The 17,612-nt window shown below is 42.9% G+C and overlaps 1 protein-coding gene across 2 annotated transcripts in view; it reads left to right on the top strand.

Annotated features, from left to right (window-relative positions):
* Positions 1-15,289, top strand: part of LRP1 (LDL receptor related protein 1) — a 1,437,817-nt gene extending 1,422,528 nt beyond the window's left edge. For both annotated transcript variants that reach the window (XM_086966724.1, XM_086966716.1), the window contains exon 89: positions 10,322-15,289. In XM_086966724.1, the coding sequence (XP_086822850.1) occupies positions 10,322-10,459 (138 nt within the window). In that variant the 3' untranslated portion in view covers positions 10,460-15,289. The remainder of the gene's footprint in view (positions 1-10,321) is intronic.
* Positions 15,290-17,612: the final 2,323 nt, after the last annotated feature.

Here is a 17,612-nt window from a genome sequence, read left to right as displayed (position 1 = left end):
ACGCCTGGGGATATTTTAAGGTAAGGAATCTAACACTGACTACTGTTTCTTACAGATATATCCTTACCGAAGGTAAGTAACTTGTGCTTCAGGCCACAATATTACAGTTTCACCCCAATCAATCATTACCAGCCAAAGTCTTCATGCAACTGTTGGTATCCTGCATTGCAATTGTACCTCATGTAAGGCTTCACAGGCAACCTCTGCAGGAATGTCTAGCACATCAGTGGAATCAATCACAGGGTCTATTAACCAGTCTAGTGTTGGTAGACAGCCGCACCCATTGCTCTCTGCAGTGGTGGCACCCTAAAAACTTAGGAACGGGGCGGCCCTTCATAGACCCAATTCCACAGATTGTATTGACAGCGGACCCATCTCTTAACTGGTTGGGGTGCTCATCTTAAACATCACACGGTACAAGGGCTGTGGTCAGACAGTCACAAACGTCTCCACATCAACTACCTAGAATTGCTAGCAGTGTTTCTAGCACTCAAAGCTTTTCTCACCCAACTTCTATGCAAGACTGTCTTTTACCGCACAGACAACATGACAGCAATGTATTACCTACAAAAACAGGGAGGGACACACACACTCCAGCTGTCGTGGCTTGCGCAAAGCATTTGGAATTGGGTGATTCACCACAAAATATATCTCCTAGCAGAACACCTTCCAGGAGTAGACATTCCGATTGCAGACCTGCTCAGCAGATACAGGTAGCAAATCCACTAGTGGGAACTTAATCCCCACGTTCTTCTTCCCTACTTTCAAAAATTGGGATTTCCACAGATAAATCTGTTTGCCACAGTACGCAACGCAAAATGCCCAAACTTCGCATCCAGGTTCCACACCAAGCTTCCAAAGACAATGCTCTATGGATGAATTGGTCAGGATATTTTCTTATGCTTTTCCGCCTCTCCCACTAATTCCATTACTGGTTCAGAATCTTAGACAAATGTCCCTCACACTGATCTTAGTAGCCCCCACTTTGGCTTGCCAACCTTGGTACACTACCCTGTTAGAACACTCAGTGGTTCCACATCAAAAGTTACATCTCACACCCTCTCTCCTCACTCAGAGCCATGGGGAAATCAGACCTCCAAATCCCAAAGAACTCAACCTAGCGATTTAGCTCCTGAAGTCATAGTTTGGTTATTTAAAATTACCACCAGACTGTATGAATATTCTCAGAGGCTAGAAAGCCTATTACTAGAGCATGTTATGCTGCAAAATGGAAATGGTTTGTTGTCTTTTGTAACAACAACCATATCAATCCACTTGATGCTTATGTACAGAACATCATTTATTATCCGTTGCATTTACAGCAATGTGGATTAGCCTACTCATCAATTCGCTTACATCTAGCAGAAGTAGCTGCATATTAGCAAAACAGACAACACTTATCCCTATTCAGAGTTCCAGTGGTTAAAGCCTTCATGGAAGGATAAAAAAGGGTAATACCACCAAGAATTCCCCCTGCTCCAGAGTGGTTCTTAAACATAGTTCTTACAAGGCTAATGGTCAACCTTTTGAACCTGTGCACAAATGTCAGTTGCAATTCATGTCATGGAAAGTCTCTTTCCTTATAGCGATAACTTCATTAACACCTTGGCTGCTTAAGATATTCCCCTGCTGTGCTGGACCATAATAGAAATGGGTGTGGTCATGACGAGCTCAGCTCGTCATGAGCACACGAGCACTGTGCCTCATGACGAGCTGAGCTCGTCATGAGCACCGAAGGGGTTAAGGAGAGTTGGTGAGCTTCAGGCATTGACTATACAAGAGCCTTTCTTTCACCTCCAAAAGATAGTGGTTCTTCATACTAATCCTAAATTTCTCCCTAAAGTAGTATCTGCTTGTCATATCAATCAATCAGTTCAGTTACCTGTTTTCTTTCTTCAACAATGAAGTTGATGTCCATGCACATTATCACCGAAAGGAGGAGTCACCTACCTTGTGACTGGAAAGACTTCTTCAAAGAAAACCAACTGGCAAACATCCGGACTCAACACTAGATGGCAGGAGTATGCAATGCATGTGAATCGACATCTCTAGATGCATAGAACAGATGCTTACTGGGTAAGTAACATTTTCCTTACAGGCAAGTAACTGGTTTCTCCCTCTTGACCCTAATGAGTACTCTACTTTAAACTTGTCGGGTGATAACTAGTTGCATGTAGTACACTGTTGCCAGCTTTCTATATTCTATAGAGCCTCTTCTCAAGTTTGTTGTCAATTACTTCAACATGTATGTCAAGGAATTCAATTTTAGAACTACGTAGATGACTTGCGTTTCAAATGTATATTCTTTCGAATTAGACTGTCAGTGAGTTCCATGGCTTGTTGTTTTGTGCCCTGCCAAATTAAAAACAGATCATCAAAATAGCTGATCCAGGTGACTGTTTTGTGTACTTTTAATTTTGCTGTATCCAGATCACCTGCTCCCCCCACTAGCACTTCAATAAATTTGCATAGCTGGGGGGCGAGCAATGTGCCCATCCCTGTCCGACTTTTGTAAAAGGTACTCCTGCTCAAAAAGAAAAAAGTTATGATTAAGGAAGAAATCAGTCATTAAGCATGTTATGATCATACATATATAAATGTGTGCTCCTAAATTAATATTTAGAGTCTCGCAGATCAGTCATGCATGATATAATTGAACAGCGGTGTGACATGAAGCGTCATTAGTACCTACTATGGATCCCAGTTAACGTTTGCTATTTTTATCTTTTTTTTTAAACCAAGTCAGTGCTGTTTCCACATTATCATGGCAGACTGAGACCAAATGACATCATTAAATGGTTCTGGTATATAGCAGTTTCTTCTAAGAGGTTCCAGCGCAATTTTGTTTATTTTTTGCAACAGGTAACATAGTGTTACTTGGGTGTTAGAAACCTATTCATCAAAGTTAGACATTTCTCCTTATCTCGCCCCACCCCCTTCTGTTCCTTACCCTTTCTGTTGGTCTGTCCCTATTTCTTTTGATGCTCTTTCGGTCTCTCTTGATTTGTTAGGCAGAATTCGGCTAAAGGAGGAATAGCCAGTCATGGCAATTCAGAAGAAGATCCCTCATGTACATGAGTCCGAGCTTGGGTCTGAGCTGTTTCTGAAAGTGACTGTTTCTTTTGACCTTGATTGGTACTTAGTTATGGATCATTGCGTATTAAATCAAAATTCTTAGTAAATGTTAAAATGCGTGAGGGTTCATTGTCCCTTTTGTCTTGAAGGAACTTCCTTCTCTTTACTCCTTGATTTCTTCCGCAAACCTAGTCAGTCTGATGTCTATTTCCTTAAGCCTGTCTTTGATCAGTTATTTGTCCTGTGACTGAACGTCTTCTTTTATTTTAGCAATTTCCTCATCCAGTGCCATTCATTCCAGCTCAGCCTATTTTATCAGTAATGTCATCATATTTTAACTAGTGCCTGTCCTTAGCTCAAACTATTCATCTTACAGTTTGGATTCTCATATTTTGGCACAATCAAGAGCCTCAGGCTCCTTGGAACTCTGTTTACTTGGATGTAATTTTTTAAGGGTAAGACCCCTCCCACCACTCATCTTCTTTTTAAAAAGTTTCTCCAAAAGTTTTGGAATATAATTGAGATTGGTATGGTCATTGGGTGCTATACAAGGCTAGTCGCCCTCTGGTTCCTGCTCCTCTTCAAATACGAGTACTGCTGCCAACTCACATTGGTTTCTAATACTTTCCATGGTATTATCTGGTTCAATTCCACAGATCACACCGTAGTTTGGGATCCGATCATGCAGCCACCCACAACCCTGCCAGTAGACCTGCTGACTCTTAGTGCGGTATACCGTGGAATGCCTGCTCTGAGAATTCGGTTAAATTCATAAGGAGTCTACGTACCGAATAGTGTCTTTCGATACTTACCTGTGTGTGCTCTAATCATCCGTTCTGTTACATTTCCATCTTAAATAATGCCAATGTCATTTTCTAGCGGCAGGAGACTCGTTGCATGTACCGGTCTCAATGATCACAGTGACCTGAGGCTGTCCCACCAATGGCGTTGGTAGGGGCAAACGGGCACCATATCTGTTCAATTATTCAAAAGTTTACCCTCAGAAGGAAAACAACCTGCACTCCAGGTTATGATGCATGGTGGGTTTATTAAAAGCTTACGATATAACCATTGCAGAAAGTATATACATGTGTGTGTGTGTTGGAAAGTGCCCTTTTTTGCATGGGAACTTCATAACTTTTTGCCAGATACCTGATGCCTACTTGACTGAGTGTGTGCTGGGTTCCTGCTAACCAGGCCGTAGCACCTGTGTTCTTTCTTAAAACTGTACTGTTGTTACTCACAATTGGCACACCACTGGGCCTCCTGGAAGTCCCTTGTAAAAGGTACCCCTGGAGCCAAGGGCCTTGTGACCAGAGAAGGACTCTGAGGGATGCAGCATGTATTATTCCACCCTCAGGTGCCTCTCACCTTAACACCCACACACTGCCCGAGCAGGCTGCATGATTGGTGCAGACCAAACTGAGGAGGAGTCGTGGCACACATGCCTGTTTGCCATGCCACCAACACTGCCTGTGGGATGGGTAAGTTACCCCTCTAGCAGGCCTTCCAGCCATAAAGGCAGAGTGCATTATACCACAGGCGAAGGCATAGCTGCATGAGAAATATACCCTACAGTGCCTGTGCAATTCACCGATATTGTAAGTGCAGTGGAGCCATTTTGAGTACATGGGCTGGGAGCTTGTCAACATGAACTCCATAGCTCCATGATGGCTGTAGTGATGTCTGGGAAGTTTGGTATCAAACTTTCCAGCACATTAAATCCATACTGATGCTAGTGTTGCATTTAATGAAAAATGCACACAGAGGGCATCTTAGAGATGCCCCCTGAAAAACGACCAACTCTGGTGTGGTTTCTGACTGGCTCACAGCCATTTGCCACCACCAGACAAGTTTCGGGACCCCTGGCTAGACAGCCCTCTGCTCTCTGGGTCTTGGAACAAACACATCCTGGGAATAGGTGTCAAGCCCCCCCCCCCAAGATGGGCAGGGTCCCCGAAGAGGGAGCTTCAAAGGCCTGCCACCTTTGTTAGCTACCCACAGCCTTATACTGCTATCAGCAACTGGCTTCCACCAGTTCAAACCCCCATTTGGGGTGCGAGAACCGGCGGGAAAATCTAGTTAGGAAGGGAAATGTGCCCACTTTTGCCAACTCCACTCCTCAGTTGGCGGAGGCGAGGTGAAACCCACATCTCAGTCTCCGCCATCTTATAGATAAATGGACCCTTCCAATAAGGAAGAGGCTTATGTCCCCCTCCCACTAGATGGGGTGGCATACTAGGTGTGTAGACACCCCAGGGAAGGGACCCATTGCTTCCTGTTGCCAAAAAACTACCCTCAGACCCATTCTTGACCCTAACGCCCCTCAACCAGTATATTCAGTCAGAACATTTTCATATGACTACCCTCCAGAACATCATCCCACTGCTCCACTGGGGTGACAAAAAATTCTGTGTTCAACCAAAAAGATGCTTACGTACACACTCCCATTCATCCAGCTCCTCTGCTTTCTGGTAAGTGGGTGCCACTACTATTTCAAGGTAGTGTCCTCCTTTGGAGTCACCACTTCCCCAAGGGTCTTCACAAAGGTCTTGGTTCTGGTGGCCATAAATCTGTACAAAAACGCTATTCATGTCTTTCACTTTCTAGATGACTGGCTGATCAAGAGCAGCAGCAAACAAAAATGCCTAGCACACATTCAAAACAGCGGTGTCCTTACTCCACAGACAGGGCTTCACCATCAGAGTGAAACAAATCCCATCTCCTGCCCCAACAGATTCAACTTCCTCTAAGGGTCATCCATAACGGTGTTAGAGAGGAAGCATAACCCAACCAAGAGATGGTATAGAATTTCAAAGCCTGCTGGCTCTTTATCAGACAGGCATCCTCATTTTATGGAAGATATTAAGGTTGCTAGGGGGGATGTCCTTGCATCGCTCTAGTGCCATGCACCAGACTGCACCCACTCCAAGAATGCCTCGCGAAGCAATGGTCACAAGAGAAGAGTGATCGGGTAGATTTTGTATTGGTGATGGCCAAATCTCGGTGTACTCTTCGTTCATAAAACAGGTCCTGACTTTCTGCCTCAGGTGATCATTACCACTAATGCTTCACTCACAGAGTGGGGATCCCATCTCAGCCAGATGACTGGACAGAGCTCTGGAACTCCCAGCACTAGGGGTGTCATATCATCTTACTGGAGTTTCTCGGCATCTGGCAAGCCCTTAGTCGTCTTCAAGCTCATCAGGGTTAAAACAGCCCTCTTAAAGATGGACAACATATGGACATGTACTATATCCAGCAGCTGGGAGGAACTCAATCGCCTCAGCTGTCTGTTCTGGCCACAGGTGATTTGTCCAAATATGTTTCTCAACATACACATTTAAGCTGAACACTTGCCATTGGTAGACAACTATTTTGCGGACCTCTTAAGCAGGACACATCATTTCTACGAGCTGAACCTCCAAATCCTCCACAGGTACTTCTGTCAGTGGGATACTCCAACCACTAACCTGTTCACTATTACTGTAAATGCAAAATGCTAAATCTTTGCCTCCAGGTACCCACACCCAAGGTCCTTGGAAAATGCACTCTTGATGAACAGGTCTGGGGTATTTGCTTACGCTTTTCCTCCTCTCCCGGTCATTCTGTACGTTGTAGGAAAAATTAGGTCGTTATCCATGACCCTAATCCTAGTGGCCAAAACCTGTACCAAATATTGTTGATACTTCATGCTCCTGGAGATGTCAGTCATCCCACATGATTAGCTACCACTGAGGCTCAACCTTCTCTCTCAGTATGAGGGCCAACGTAGGCCCCCAGACATCAAGCCTCTCAACCTAGCAACATAGCACCTGAGCACCTAGAGTTTGGGTACTTGCAGCTCCTCTAGGAGCGCATGTTCGTTTTCCGTGAGGCTTTGAGGCCCACTACACATGCAGCAGAGTAGAAAACGTATGTCCACTACTGCATTGCCAGCCACATAGTTCTCCTCAAGGGCTCATTCAGGACATCATGTGCTATCCTCTTCATCTCCGGACATCTGGAATAGCAAACACGTCCAACTGCCTACACTTTGGCTGCAGTCGCAACTTTTGTGAAAAATTGGCAACATGTGTACCTCTTTAGTGGTTAAAGCTTTCATGAAGGGTCTTAAAAGAGTTTTGCCTCCCTAAACGCCCCCCAGCCCTTATGGAACTTAAACTTAGTACTTAAACGTCTCACGGGTCCATCCTTTGAACTGCTATGCTCCTCTGCTTTCTCATTATTGCTGTGAAATAGCAGTCATTGCTCTATGATGCATCAGCAACTTTCAAGCTTTATCCATAGAATTACCTTACATTCGGGTTCATAAGGATAGACTGTTTCATAGGACCAGTCCCAAGTTTATGCCAAAGATAGTGTCACTTTATCACATTAACCAAACCATGGTCCGCCATACCTTTTTCCCTCTCTCTGACTTTGTAGCAGAAAGGGCCTTAAACATACTATATCTTGAAAGGGCACTCATGTACGACATCGATAGCTCTAGGTCCTTCCATAGGACATAATATTTTTGGCAACCTTTATCAAGCCTCACATGGGGCTCCCCATCCCTGGAAGGTATTGTAAGATGTAATGTCAAATTCTTACAAACCTTTTTTTGCTAAAGCCAAAAGCACATCAGGTGTGCGCCCCCCCCCCCCAAAGCACACTCCTTATGCAAATAGGGTGCCACCATCGACTTTCTAGTCAAAATACCTATAACAGACATCTACAAAGCAGCTACTTGCACATTCCGCACAGTAACAAAATACTGTTGCGTGGGCATCCAAGCCTGTTATCAGACTTTTGTTGGCCAAACTGTATTAAGAACTCTATTTTAATTATCTTCATCATCTGCGCACATTAGTCACACCTAAAAAACTGATTTACAGTCTACGCAGACCATGTGTACCTACAGCCTCCACTCATGCTATGAACAAAAAATTGGTATTTACTCCATAACAATGTGTGTAGTCCTGTATATTAACATAGGACCACCCTCTTCCCCAGAAGCCAATGATGATCACAGATGTCTTTACTTTTCTATTATATTACCTTTTCACAATCCGCTTGTTTTTGATACAGTCATCCACTTGCACTACATACACACTGAACAGGAAAATTATCTGAGTTGAAACCATTATACTTGTGCATTGTGTGCTAAGCGCCTGATGTTGTGTTTGATGGCTGGTACTCTGTCTGCTTCCCTGACAGATTACTGCATGTCAAATTTAGAGATGACCACCATCCCAGTGGTCATCTGTATACATTGAAAGGGACACATGCATGCCGACTAGTTAGAAGATTAATCTATTATGGCACACTGAAATGTGTGTAATATTTACTCAAAAATGTTGCATAAAAGCCATTATTTACTATTGTTTTTTTTCTTAGATCACATATTCAGCTACATTATAGATAAAGTATACTTTCTGTGAAAAAACCTAATTTGCAGACAATGCTTTTCCAGCTGACCATAAATTCAGCAGCACTATTTTCACCTGCGTTTGGACAGAAATTGAGCTAGGACATCAACAACAGTTTACAGATTATATTCGACCAACCACAAGAAAACCAATTTAGTGGCCTCATAGTCAAGACACTCTAATAAGGGTTCTGGTGTTAATATTCATGCTAAGATAGTTAGATAGGATTACTTCAGACTCGTGGATTCGTTTGGTTATTGAATCAGAATACCTCCCTGGAGGACCACACAGATATACTGATGAAGGGAATCTTAGCCATCCTAAGCACAGGTGTAGTGTGGAGATTCCTGCTTTTTTGATTAGAAAGAAATTCTAATATTTCAGGTACCTGCTTGTTTCTACGAATGTAGATAGGTTGCAGCCTAATTATAACTTCTGTTTTCTAGCCAGATTTCTGATTAAACAAAATCTCATCATGGTTGTACTTCAGCATACTCCGCCATTCCTAAGGTGTCAGGACTAAATGTTACCTACCTTTGTAATATTCTTCCCCACTCCTATATGAAAGCCCTGTCAGATTTTCTGAAGATTTGGAGTGGAAGGGAAGTTTCCTAATTTAGGGAGCTGCCTTTCTTCCATGTCATTTTTACAACAAATTCTTCTTGTACTTGGATAACAAGCTAATCGACACAGAGTCTTTAGAGGAAGCACGTGACACCAATGCGAATGCATAAACTCCTAGAGAAAATGGCCTCCTAGGGCTGTTTATTTTTTCCATTCAGATAGGGAACCTTGTTACCAAGGATATAAACACCACATAAGCTAGACGATACTTAACTTCTCGATTCTTTTTTTATTTTGGTAAAAATGTAACCCTTGTTTGCAAATTATAGAATAAAACCATCATAAAAGAAAATTATGCGTGTTGCTGCAGTTATTTTCATGGAACACTACATTGAACCAGTTTGTACCACTGCATGCTGTCACTCTTACCATAGATACACACTTATCACGCATACATTCTTGCTCACACATTTGTGTTGCTCATGCAGTTATCTGATCTGCTCTCCAAATAGCCTCACACTAAGCCTTTTACATTTTACAAGTTGGGCTGAAGTTCTGTTGGCTGCAAGTCTTTCAAGCCACTGTAAAGGATATTTGTCTCCACTAGCAGCACAGACACTGATGTTAGAATAGGTTAATTAGCCCAGGTGGAAATTGAGAGCACACGAATGGAAAGTGTGATATTCAGGATGGTATGACAGGATCAGTTGGGTTTCAACTCATCATTTTCTTTCGGAGTAATTAGCTTTCAGATGCACAGACCTGTTTTGTTTGGCTTAGGGGTAGTATTTCTTTAAGTCTAAGATATCATATGTCTTTTTGTGTCTTGTAACATTTTTGGGGGTTTAAAGATAGTGTGGCATACCATTATATTGGCCGGCTCTAACTACAAAAGGTGTCAATGCGAGCACATGGTAATATTGGGAGTATAAGTGGAGACTGAGAGAAAGGAAGCATGGTTGTAGCTTGGAAGCATAGAACGCTATCTAGTGCTTGTGAACAGATGGTGAATGAAAGTACAAGAGCCGAGCATAAATAACTGGGTGAGCAAAGGCCTATCACATAGGGTTGGCAAAACTTAATGATTAATGCATGAGTTAAATTGTATGGTGCCATAAGGTGTTTTGAATTTCCATAACAACCAACAATTTTGTGATGGACATGATCCAAGTTCATCTCAACCTGTTTTACACCAGTCAGAGTTAAAATTGTAACTCGTTATCCTAAATTCTTTCTCTTTTCTTGTTTCCCCTCTGCTTACCTCCCTGCAGCCCACCAATTTCACCAACCCTGTCTATGCCACGCTGTACATGGGAGCCCAGAACAGCCGGAACTCTTTGGCGAGCACAGATGAGAAGCGGGAACTACTTTCCAGAGGAGATGATGACCTAGGGGACCCCTTAGCATAGAGCAAAGCTCCAGGGTGCTGGATGTTTACTGGAAATGGAACTGAAAAAAAAGACAAACCGAACACTGTACAAAGTGTACAAATGAAGGACAACTTTTATATATGTGATCTCAGTATTATATTTTCTTTGATATTTTTTTCGGATTCTATACTGACTTTTTTGCCGCTGCCTCTGCGTGCTGCTGGAACTTATGCAGACGGTCTCTCGGAGTCCAAGAGAACGGGCCGGGAACGCGGAAAGGATTGTGGGGGCATACATTTTTAACGTTACATTTAAGAAATGTAGAATTGCCAACATTTTTGTAGAGTTTGCTTTCTCACTAAGCCTGCCCCTGTGTACAGCGTGAGCTGATCTGCTACTCCTTTTTGACACTGTGGAGATGATCGTCCTCTGTACGCTCAGCTTATAATGGAGTCTTGCATTCCTCTTGCTTTGTCATAGTACGTTCCAGTTTCAGCCAGGCTTTGCTAGTTAAAAATCAGCCTGTCTGAAAGCTAGACTTGGGTCCATTCTTAAGGGGGTTCAAACTTGTGTGCAAGGGTGTGGTTAGCTGCAGTAAAAAGTAATATATTGTCTTTTTTTCATAAAGAAAATATTCCTTCATTCATAGATGGACAGGGCTGTGGGGCCTTAGCTAATCAGAGGCAGGTGGAGCGTAACCACTTCTCTCAACCTTAGAGCAAAAAGTGGCAAATGATCTTTAGCTAAGAGGCAGCCCAATGTGAGTGAGGTTTCACCTCTGGCGACAGCACATGTGCAGGCTGTAGCGCTGCAGGCCCTATGACACAGACTGTTTGATAGCCTGCGCAGAAATCTCTAGCCCTCAGGTCTACCTGTAAGGTACCGACCTGGAGAGTGGGATTAAGATGCCTCAGAGAAGGAGATTATGAATAAAGAGGCATTCATAGGGAGTGGGGCCTGACTGTTATATGTTGTTACCTTCTACGAATAGCAAACAGTGGGCTCTGAACCTCTTCCCTAATGTGCAGCTCCTGTACAATTTCATTTATACGGTACCAACATTTTTAGTAATGCGGTTTTAATGGTACGGTTCAGAAAATCCTAATGGCAGATTTCTTTTTAAAGCTTTTCTTTGTTTTTTGCACATTTTAAAGAATGAACAAATTATTATATTAAATGTTAAAGTTGTACCTTCTGTTTTTAAGAAGAATCATGAGCTGTTTTCATGGTGGCAGAAATTGTTGAGGTGAGGCTGCAGTCCAGTGTTATGTTGGGTTGGGGAACAAGAGCCCTGAAACATTCCAGACCCCATAGATTGCCTGGCCTGCTGGGATCGAGACAACCCTTTCCTCCCAACAACTGCAAGCAGCATTAATGCCTCTGTAGGCATACCATCAATTCTAAAAGAATTTTTTAGACCAAGCTTCCTCCATCGAGTGCTTCAAGTCAGTTATCTGAAAGCCTTTAGAGAAGGAGAGTTATTCTGTTTATAATTAATCTAATGTTTTGAAACAGGGCCATTCTAGTGCGTGTGGGCTACCATTTTCTCAGGGCTCCAGAATGGGTCCACAAATCTAGTGTGTGAATTTGCCTTAATATTGTCCTTTCATGGACAGGAATGTGATGGCATTATTGGGCTCTTTGTTATTCTTTTCCCTACTGTCTATCGTGTATCCCCTCCCCACCAAGCCCTACACTTGTCAACCCCTCTCCGTCCCTCCTGTTTGTGTATTACTCTACTAATTTAATTTTGATTTCGCATATTTTCTACAAATCATTCCATAGAAGTTGTTGGGACCTCCTTTTGGAGCAAGATGTCCCTGCACTAAATTCGAGTAGTTTATTCACTTGTTGGGTCAGCAGTCTTTCAAACAGAGTAGAAAGAATTTGGGCATTTTAGGTTAGTAAAATTTGACTAATCTGTCAGTTTGTTTGAGAGAAATTAGTTAAATCACTATTGTTTCCCCACTCCCAATGTTATCACTTTTTCTCCAAGATGACCCCAAACCACTAATATCCACTAAATCAATTATAGCTTTCCTTTCTATTTTTTGTTTTTTACTAAAATCAGCTGAATCCTGTTCACTTTCTTCATGCCAGAGTACCACCAGCATTCATTTTTGATAGCTGTGACCTGGTGTTAACTCTTCACCAATCCCTCCCAGAGAGTGTTGTGTTGATTGCAGACTCTGATTATTTTAATGCTCGTCTCTCTTAATGTATTCCCTTCAAGCAAATCATCCTGTGTGAGTCTATCATTCTGATTCCCATAATCTCATTATCCCAAACCAGAAGAATTAAAAAACACGTTGTGTGCTATTTTGAATTCCTGCTAACAAATCGAAATTACTCAGTTTCATCAAAGTTCAATATGGCTAACTAAAGAAAAGTTAGCCTATTTTTAGAAAATATGTTGGAATACTGGGACTTCATTGTTTGACTTCCGAGTGGCTGTATGCCAACTGTAGGTTCTTCCTTGGATTATTCACTGCACTGGGGAAATTCAAATTCTGTAGATTAGGGGCCATGTGACACCAAAGATACAGATGCCCTGCTGCACCAACTTGTCTCATTCAAAATGGCAACCTTTTGAGTATACAGAAAGTAGTGTTGAGTCCTCCAGTCCTCGGAGGGTTTCAGGACTTTAACAGTGCTCAAAATGTGTCATCTCATTAAAGGTTGCTAAGCTGCTATTGAGTTGGGAATCAAGTTAACTTGTGGTGTGTTTGTACTCAGTACTGAACTCGGTAAATGCAGCATGCTGTATAGGGAGGCATCCTTAACCTAAAGAGGTCCATGACTGGAGTGATCTAACCTTCTTTTCAAGAAGAAGCAAATATTATCCAAGCCCCAGCAAAAGTCCAGGCTTACTCTCTTAGTGGTGCCATTGGATGCTTTGGGCACATTCTTAGGTGTCTCTCCTCTATGGCTTCCTCTATGTTTGGGTAAGCCATCTCTTGTTATGCACTTCCCTATACAGAACTAGTGTCTGCGCTCTCTCAATCCTTCCAGAAGAGACTTCAGGCCATTGTGGTACCATTCCTCTGTGATACTGCTGATCACCCCAAGTTGTTGAAGATCTAGGTGATGGATTTCTTCCAGGATGATAGCTCATCTGGCTATTCTGACACCTAATTTTTGGAAGATATAACTCTAATATTCTCTCTTTACTTTTAAGGTTCTTTATTTTATGTTTAGTTTGACAAAGGTTGATCTGAAAATCATCACAATAAATCTTCTTTTTTCACACATTCTGCATTTTCAAACTCTGACTTCACCAACAGTCTTAATTACCTGTTGACTTTCCTCTGTAGTTGTTTCACTGGTGCAGTAAGTAGGACATGAATATTTTTCACACTTTTATCAATTTTAATACACACATGAAAAAATGTACCTTGTAAGACACCCTTTTATGTCCTCCCCTTTCTTTCACACACATTGGTGACTATATACTGTTCCTCCACCAACCTTCCACAAGGTTATGTTTACTCTTAGTGTAAATCGTTGTAGTGGCAAAACTTTGTCTCTTCATTTTACAGTATTATTGAATTCAGCTTCTAGTTCTTTTCTTATCTTTCATTGCTTTAAAACTGTAGCATTCACCTAGTCACTTGGAGGTCCCTCATAATACATTACAAACATAATAGATTTGTATGTTGTTGTTCCCTTCGCGCCCCCCAAACTCTCTTGTGTGATAGAGGAGGGCCCCAGGGGCAGACCATAACTAGCCTGACTCTCTAAGTGGAATGCACTGCAGACTGCACTTTGCAATGAAGAACCCTAGATATTCTTCTCTAAACCTCTTACAGCTCACTCATCGGAGGAATAGCAGACAACTACAGCTGCTTTGTAGTAAATAGGAATTATGGCCATCTCTCTGAATTTCTATAGAAACCATATATGTAATATATTTTGGAGGCTTCCGGTGTTCCCATGGTAGTCTTTCTTTGTATCAGGAAGCTTTTCTGGTATGTTCTTTGTCTCTACCATTCCAATGTTACGTCATTAATTTAGTACACTTTTCAAATATGAAGGATTTGCAAAAGGAATCCATCAAAGCAGGACAGTGCTCACGGTGCCCATTGGTGAAGCTTAAAATGTCATGTCCTTGTCTGGTGGCTACTGCCTGATGTCTTATGAAAAGGTGGGAATCTTTATGCTGAATTGCATATCCACAAGGAACAGAAGGGTAACAATTCCCTTTTTGATAATGTTTTGTTTGAGGACTGCTTTCCCTACAGGTATTCCGAAATCCCCACCACAGTACCACCCTCCCTTAAATACCCTACCCAACAAGCAAATCTTCATATTAATTTGCCTTTCCACTTTACACCCAGAGCACCCTCAGCAGGTACTCCTCTCATTTGGAATCTACCCTTATCCTAAACTGCATCATTTAACTCTCTGCTTGTTTTTTTTTTGTTTTATTATTTTTATTTGGGGTGGGGGGTGAGGGGAGGAAGTGCCAGTCACTTTAAAGTAATTCATTTTGGGGGTGGGGACACTTAAAAAAAGATTTGCAGCACTTGTCTCACCATGATGAGGGGGAGACCGAATGAACCAGATAATGTATTCTCTTCGCTCCCTCAATGTTTTTAAACAGTACTCCTCACACCTTTCTCCTGAGCTAACTTTGTTTCTGTCAAAGTGCCAGTGTTCTGCTTTTTTTCTCCATTAAGACATTTCAGGAAAAAACAGAACTAAAGATAGCTTTTTTAATAGCATGTCTCAATCCTTTTTTTCTATTTTGTGGAGGAATGCGAGGCAGGTAATTTTAAAAGAAACGTTTTAATATTTTTGTTTTGTTGGATTACTTTACAACTTAAATAACACAGAATATTGTTATAAATAAAAGTGTAAAAAATGGAAGTGCTGGCTGCCTGCCTCTTGATTTAAAGGTCCGGGTATTCAACCATTTTAAATTACTTTGCAGACAAAAAATGTTGTGTGCTTTCACTGTTGTATACTGGATATATGGGTAATCAACAGTGGTGAAGGTAACACATGATTTTGACTTTGAGCTGGATTTTATTCTTGCAATATTTGGGCTTTACCTTCTATTTACTTGGAAGGTGCAAAGTTTAGCAATGAAAAATGCCACCTGCAATTGATTTGTGCTTATAAACTTGGGCCTCAAGGCTCTAAATATATAGTTCATGCTAGAAGAGAGGCTTTGTCCTTTCAAATTGCACCTCATTCAGATGAGAGAATGTTTTTTGAGTCTTACAGTTCTGTTATAAAAAAAGTTTTTATATACAAGGAAAGCCAATCCAGTCACCAAGCCTGTAATGGCAATTGATCTGTCCTTGAGAATCGCGTTTAAAAAAAATTTAATTTCTTTATTGTGAGTGTTAAAATTCAAGTGGGTAGTAAGTCTCTTTTGTAAACCTTTCATATAAACTTTCACTTTGCCAAGGCTCTAGAGGGGCAAAATATAAACGGCCTTGTGAGCATATATCTCCATTTAGTAAGCAGCCACCCCCCTCCAAATACAGTTTGTGTATTGAAATTATGCAAAGGAAATGGGTGATGAGTTCTATAGTGTGTATATCTTAAGTACTCTTATCACCCAGTGTCATCCTGTCATTACATAATAAATATTGTGCCACCTCAACCTTTACAAAAGTTAAGGTCTTCCCTTTACATTACACCCTAGCTTCTGCTGGTTACCTGGCAAAATCTAGGGTGAATCGTTTGTGTAACCTGGAATTTACAGTGGTGAACTTTTGTTCTTGCCCGCATTTCATACCGTAGGTCATGTTTCAATGTAATAACCCATGGAAGATGACTGGTCTCCCAACAGCCCTGGCAAAAGACTCCACTGTACTGTGCCAGAAAGCAAACAGTCCCTGTACTGAGTATGTAAAAATGATTTGTTTGTATCACGTGTTGCTGTAGGTATATATGCTCTGCATGCTCCTGCTAACTAGTGTTGGACTCAGATGTTTGCAACTTGCTTTCCCTCAGCTACGTTTTTAAAGTCACAAAATATAGTATCTGAAAGAGACACGTTAGTGATAGATTCCTTACCTTAGAATATTACCAGGCGTCAGACTGGATCTGGAAAGTTTTGCTTAGCAGTACACCTGCGCGTCAGTAGGTGGCATCCTGCGGCTCCGCGTCCGTTACTGGTGTCGTATGCGCCGAGATGACGTCGCGAAGACTACTTAGACGCAACCCATACGCGCTGGCATCAGTTCTTTCTTTTTCCATGCCAGTAAGCGTAGATCCGGTTAGAGCACGTACCCTAGTCATTTTTTGACTATCTTTTTGAGACTTTTGTCTCGTGTTGCTTTTCTCTGCTGCTGGTAGGGATGCCTGGTTATAAGTCTTGCGGGACCTGGGACGGTGGCGGACCCTCATGACGACGGTCTCTACTGCCTGGAGCGAGACCATGACTGTATTGGCTATTGCCCGAAGGCCCTAAGGGAAAGGTGCCAGAAGCTGTTTAAAGTTTGGCACTCGTCCCCACGCCGTTCAAGATCCAGGGGTCGTTCCCGTGACAGCTCACGGAGTCGTCACCACCATTCCTCTTTCCCTTCGAATTCGGGTAAGAAACGGCACAAAAAGAAGCCAAAGAACCGTTTTCACTCTGACGTCCCCCACGTCCGTCCCCGGATGTGGACGAGGGGGACAGGGACTCTGCCTCTGCGGCTCCTTTGGAGCATGGGAGTCCCGCAGCCAACCCGCCTTCCCCGGGTCTGTCGGCGACTCCCACACAAATGCAGGAGTTCCTTGCTGCCATGGACCGCCTTTTTAGGCCTCGGGCTCCCGCCGGTGCGCCTTCGGGCCCCACCGTCCTATGTCCGGGTCCTGCTGGTCCGCCGGCTCCAGCCCTGGCACTGCAGGATCCTTCTCCCCTGGCTCCTGCCTCGGCGCCAAGAAGTTCCATGCTGCCAGCACCGCCCTCGGCTCTGCCAGCGGCGCCGCAGTGGACACCGCCTCTGCCCCAGTTCCCGGAAGGTTTTGTTCCTGCCTGGGATTCGAATTGGGAACCGGTGCCGTTCCCGGCACTGTTTATTCTCTCACCGGCCCCTGCCCCTGCCCCACCGCCAAGACCTCTGACTCCGGCAGAAGAGGATGACTGGGAAGGGTTTGAGGACCCGCTTGCTCATCAGTGTGATTCTGAGCAGGACTGGGTGGACGATTTGGAGGAGGCCGGTGGCCTCGACGTCTCCTCTGATCCGGGGCT

This window comes from Lissotriton vulgaris, chromosome 1_1 (assembly GCF_964263255.1).
Source record: "Lissotriton vulgaris chromosome 1_1, aLisVul1.2, whole genome shotgun sequence".
NCBI lineage: Eukaryota > Metazoa > Chordata > Amphibia > Caudata > Salamandridae > Lissotriton > Lissotriton vulgaris.
The sequence above is the reverse complement of the archived record's forward strand: the minus strand, read 5'-3'. Positions and strand labels throughout refer to the sequence as shown.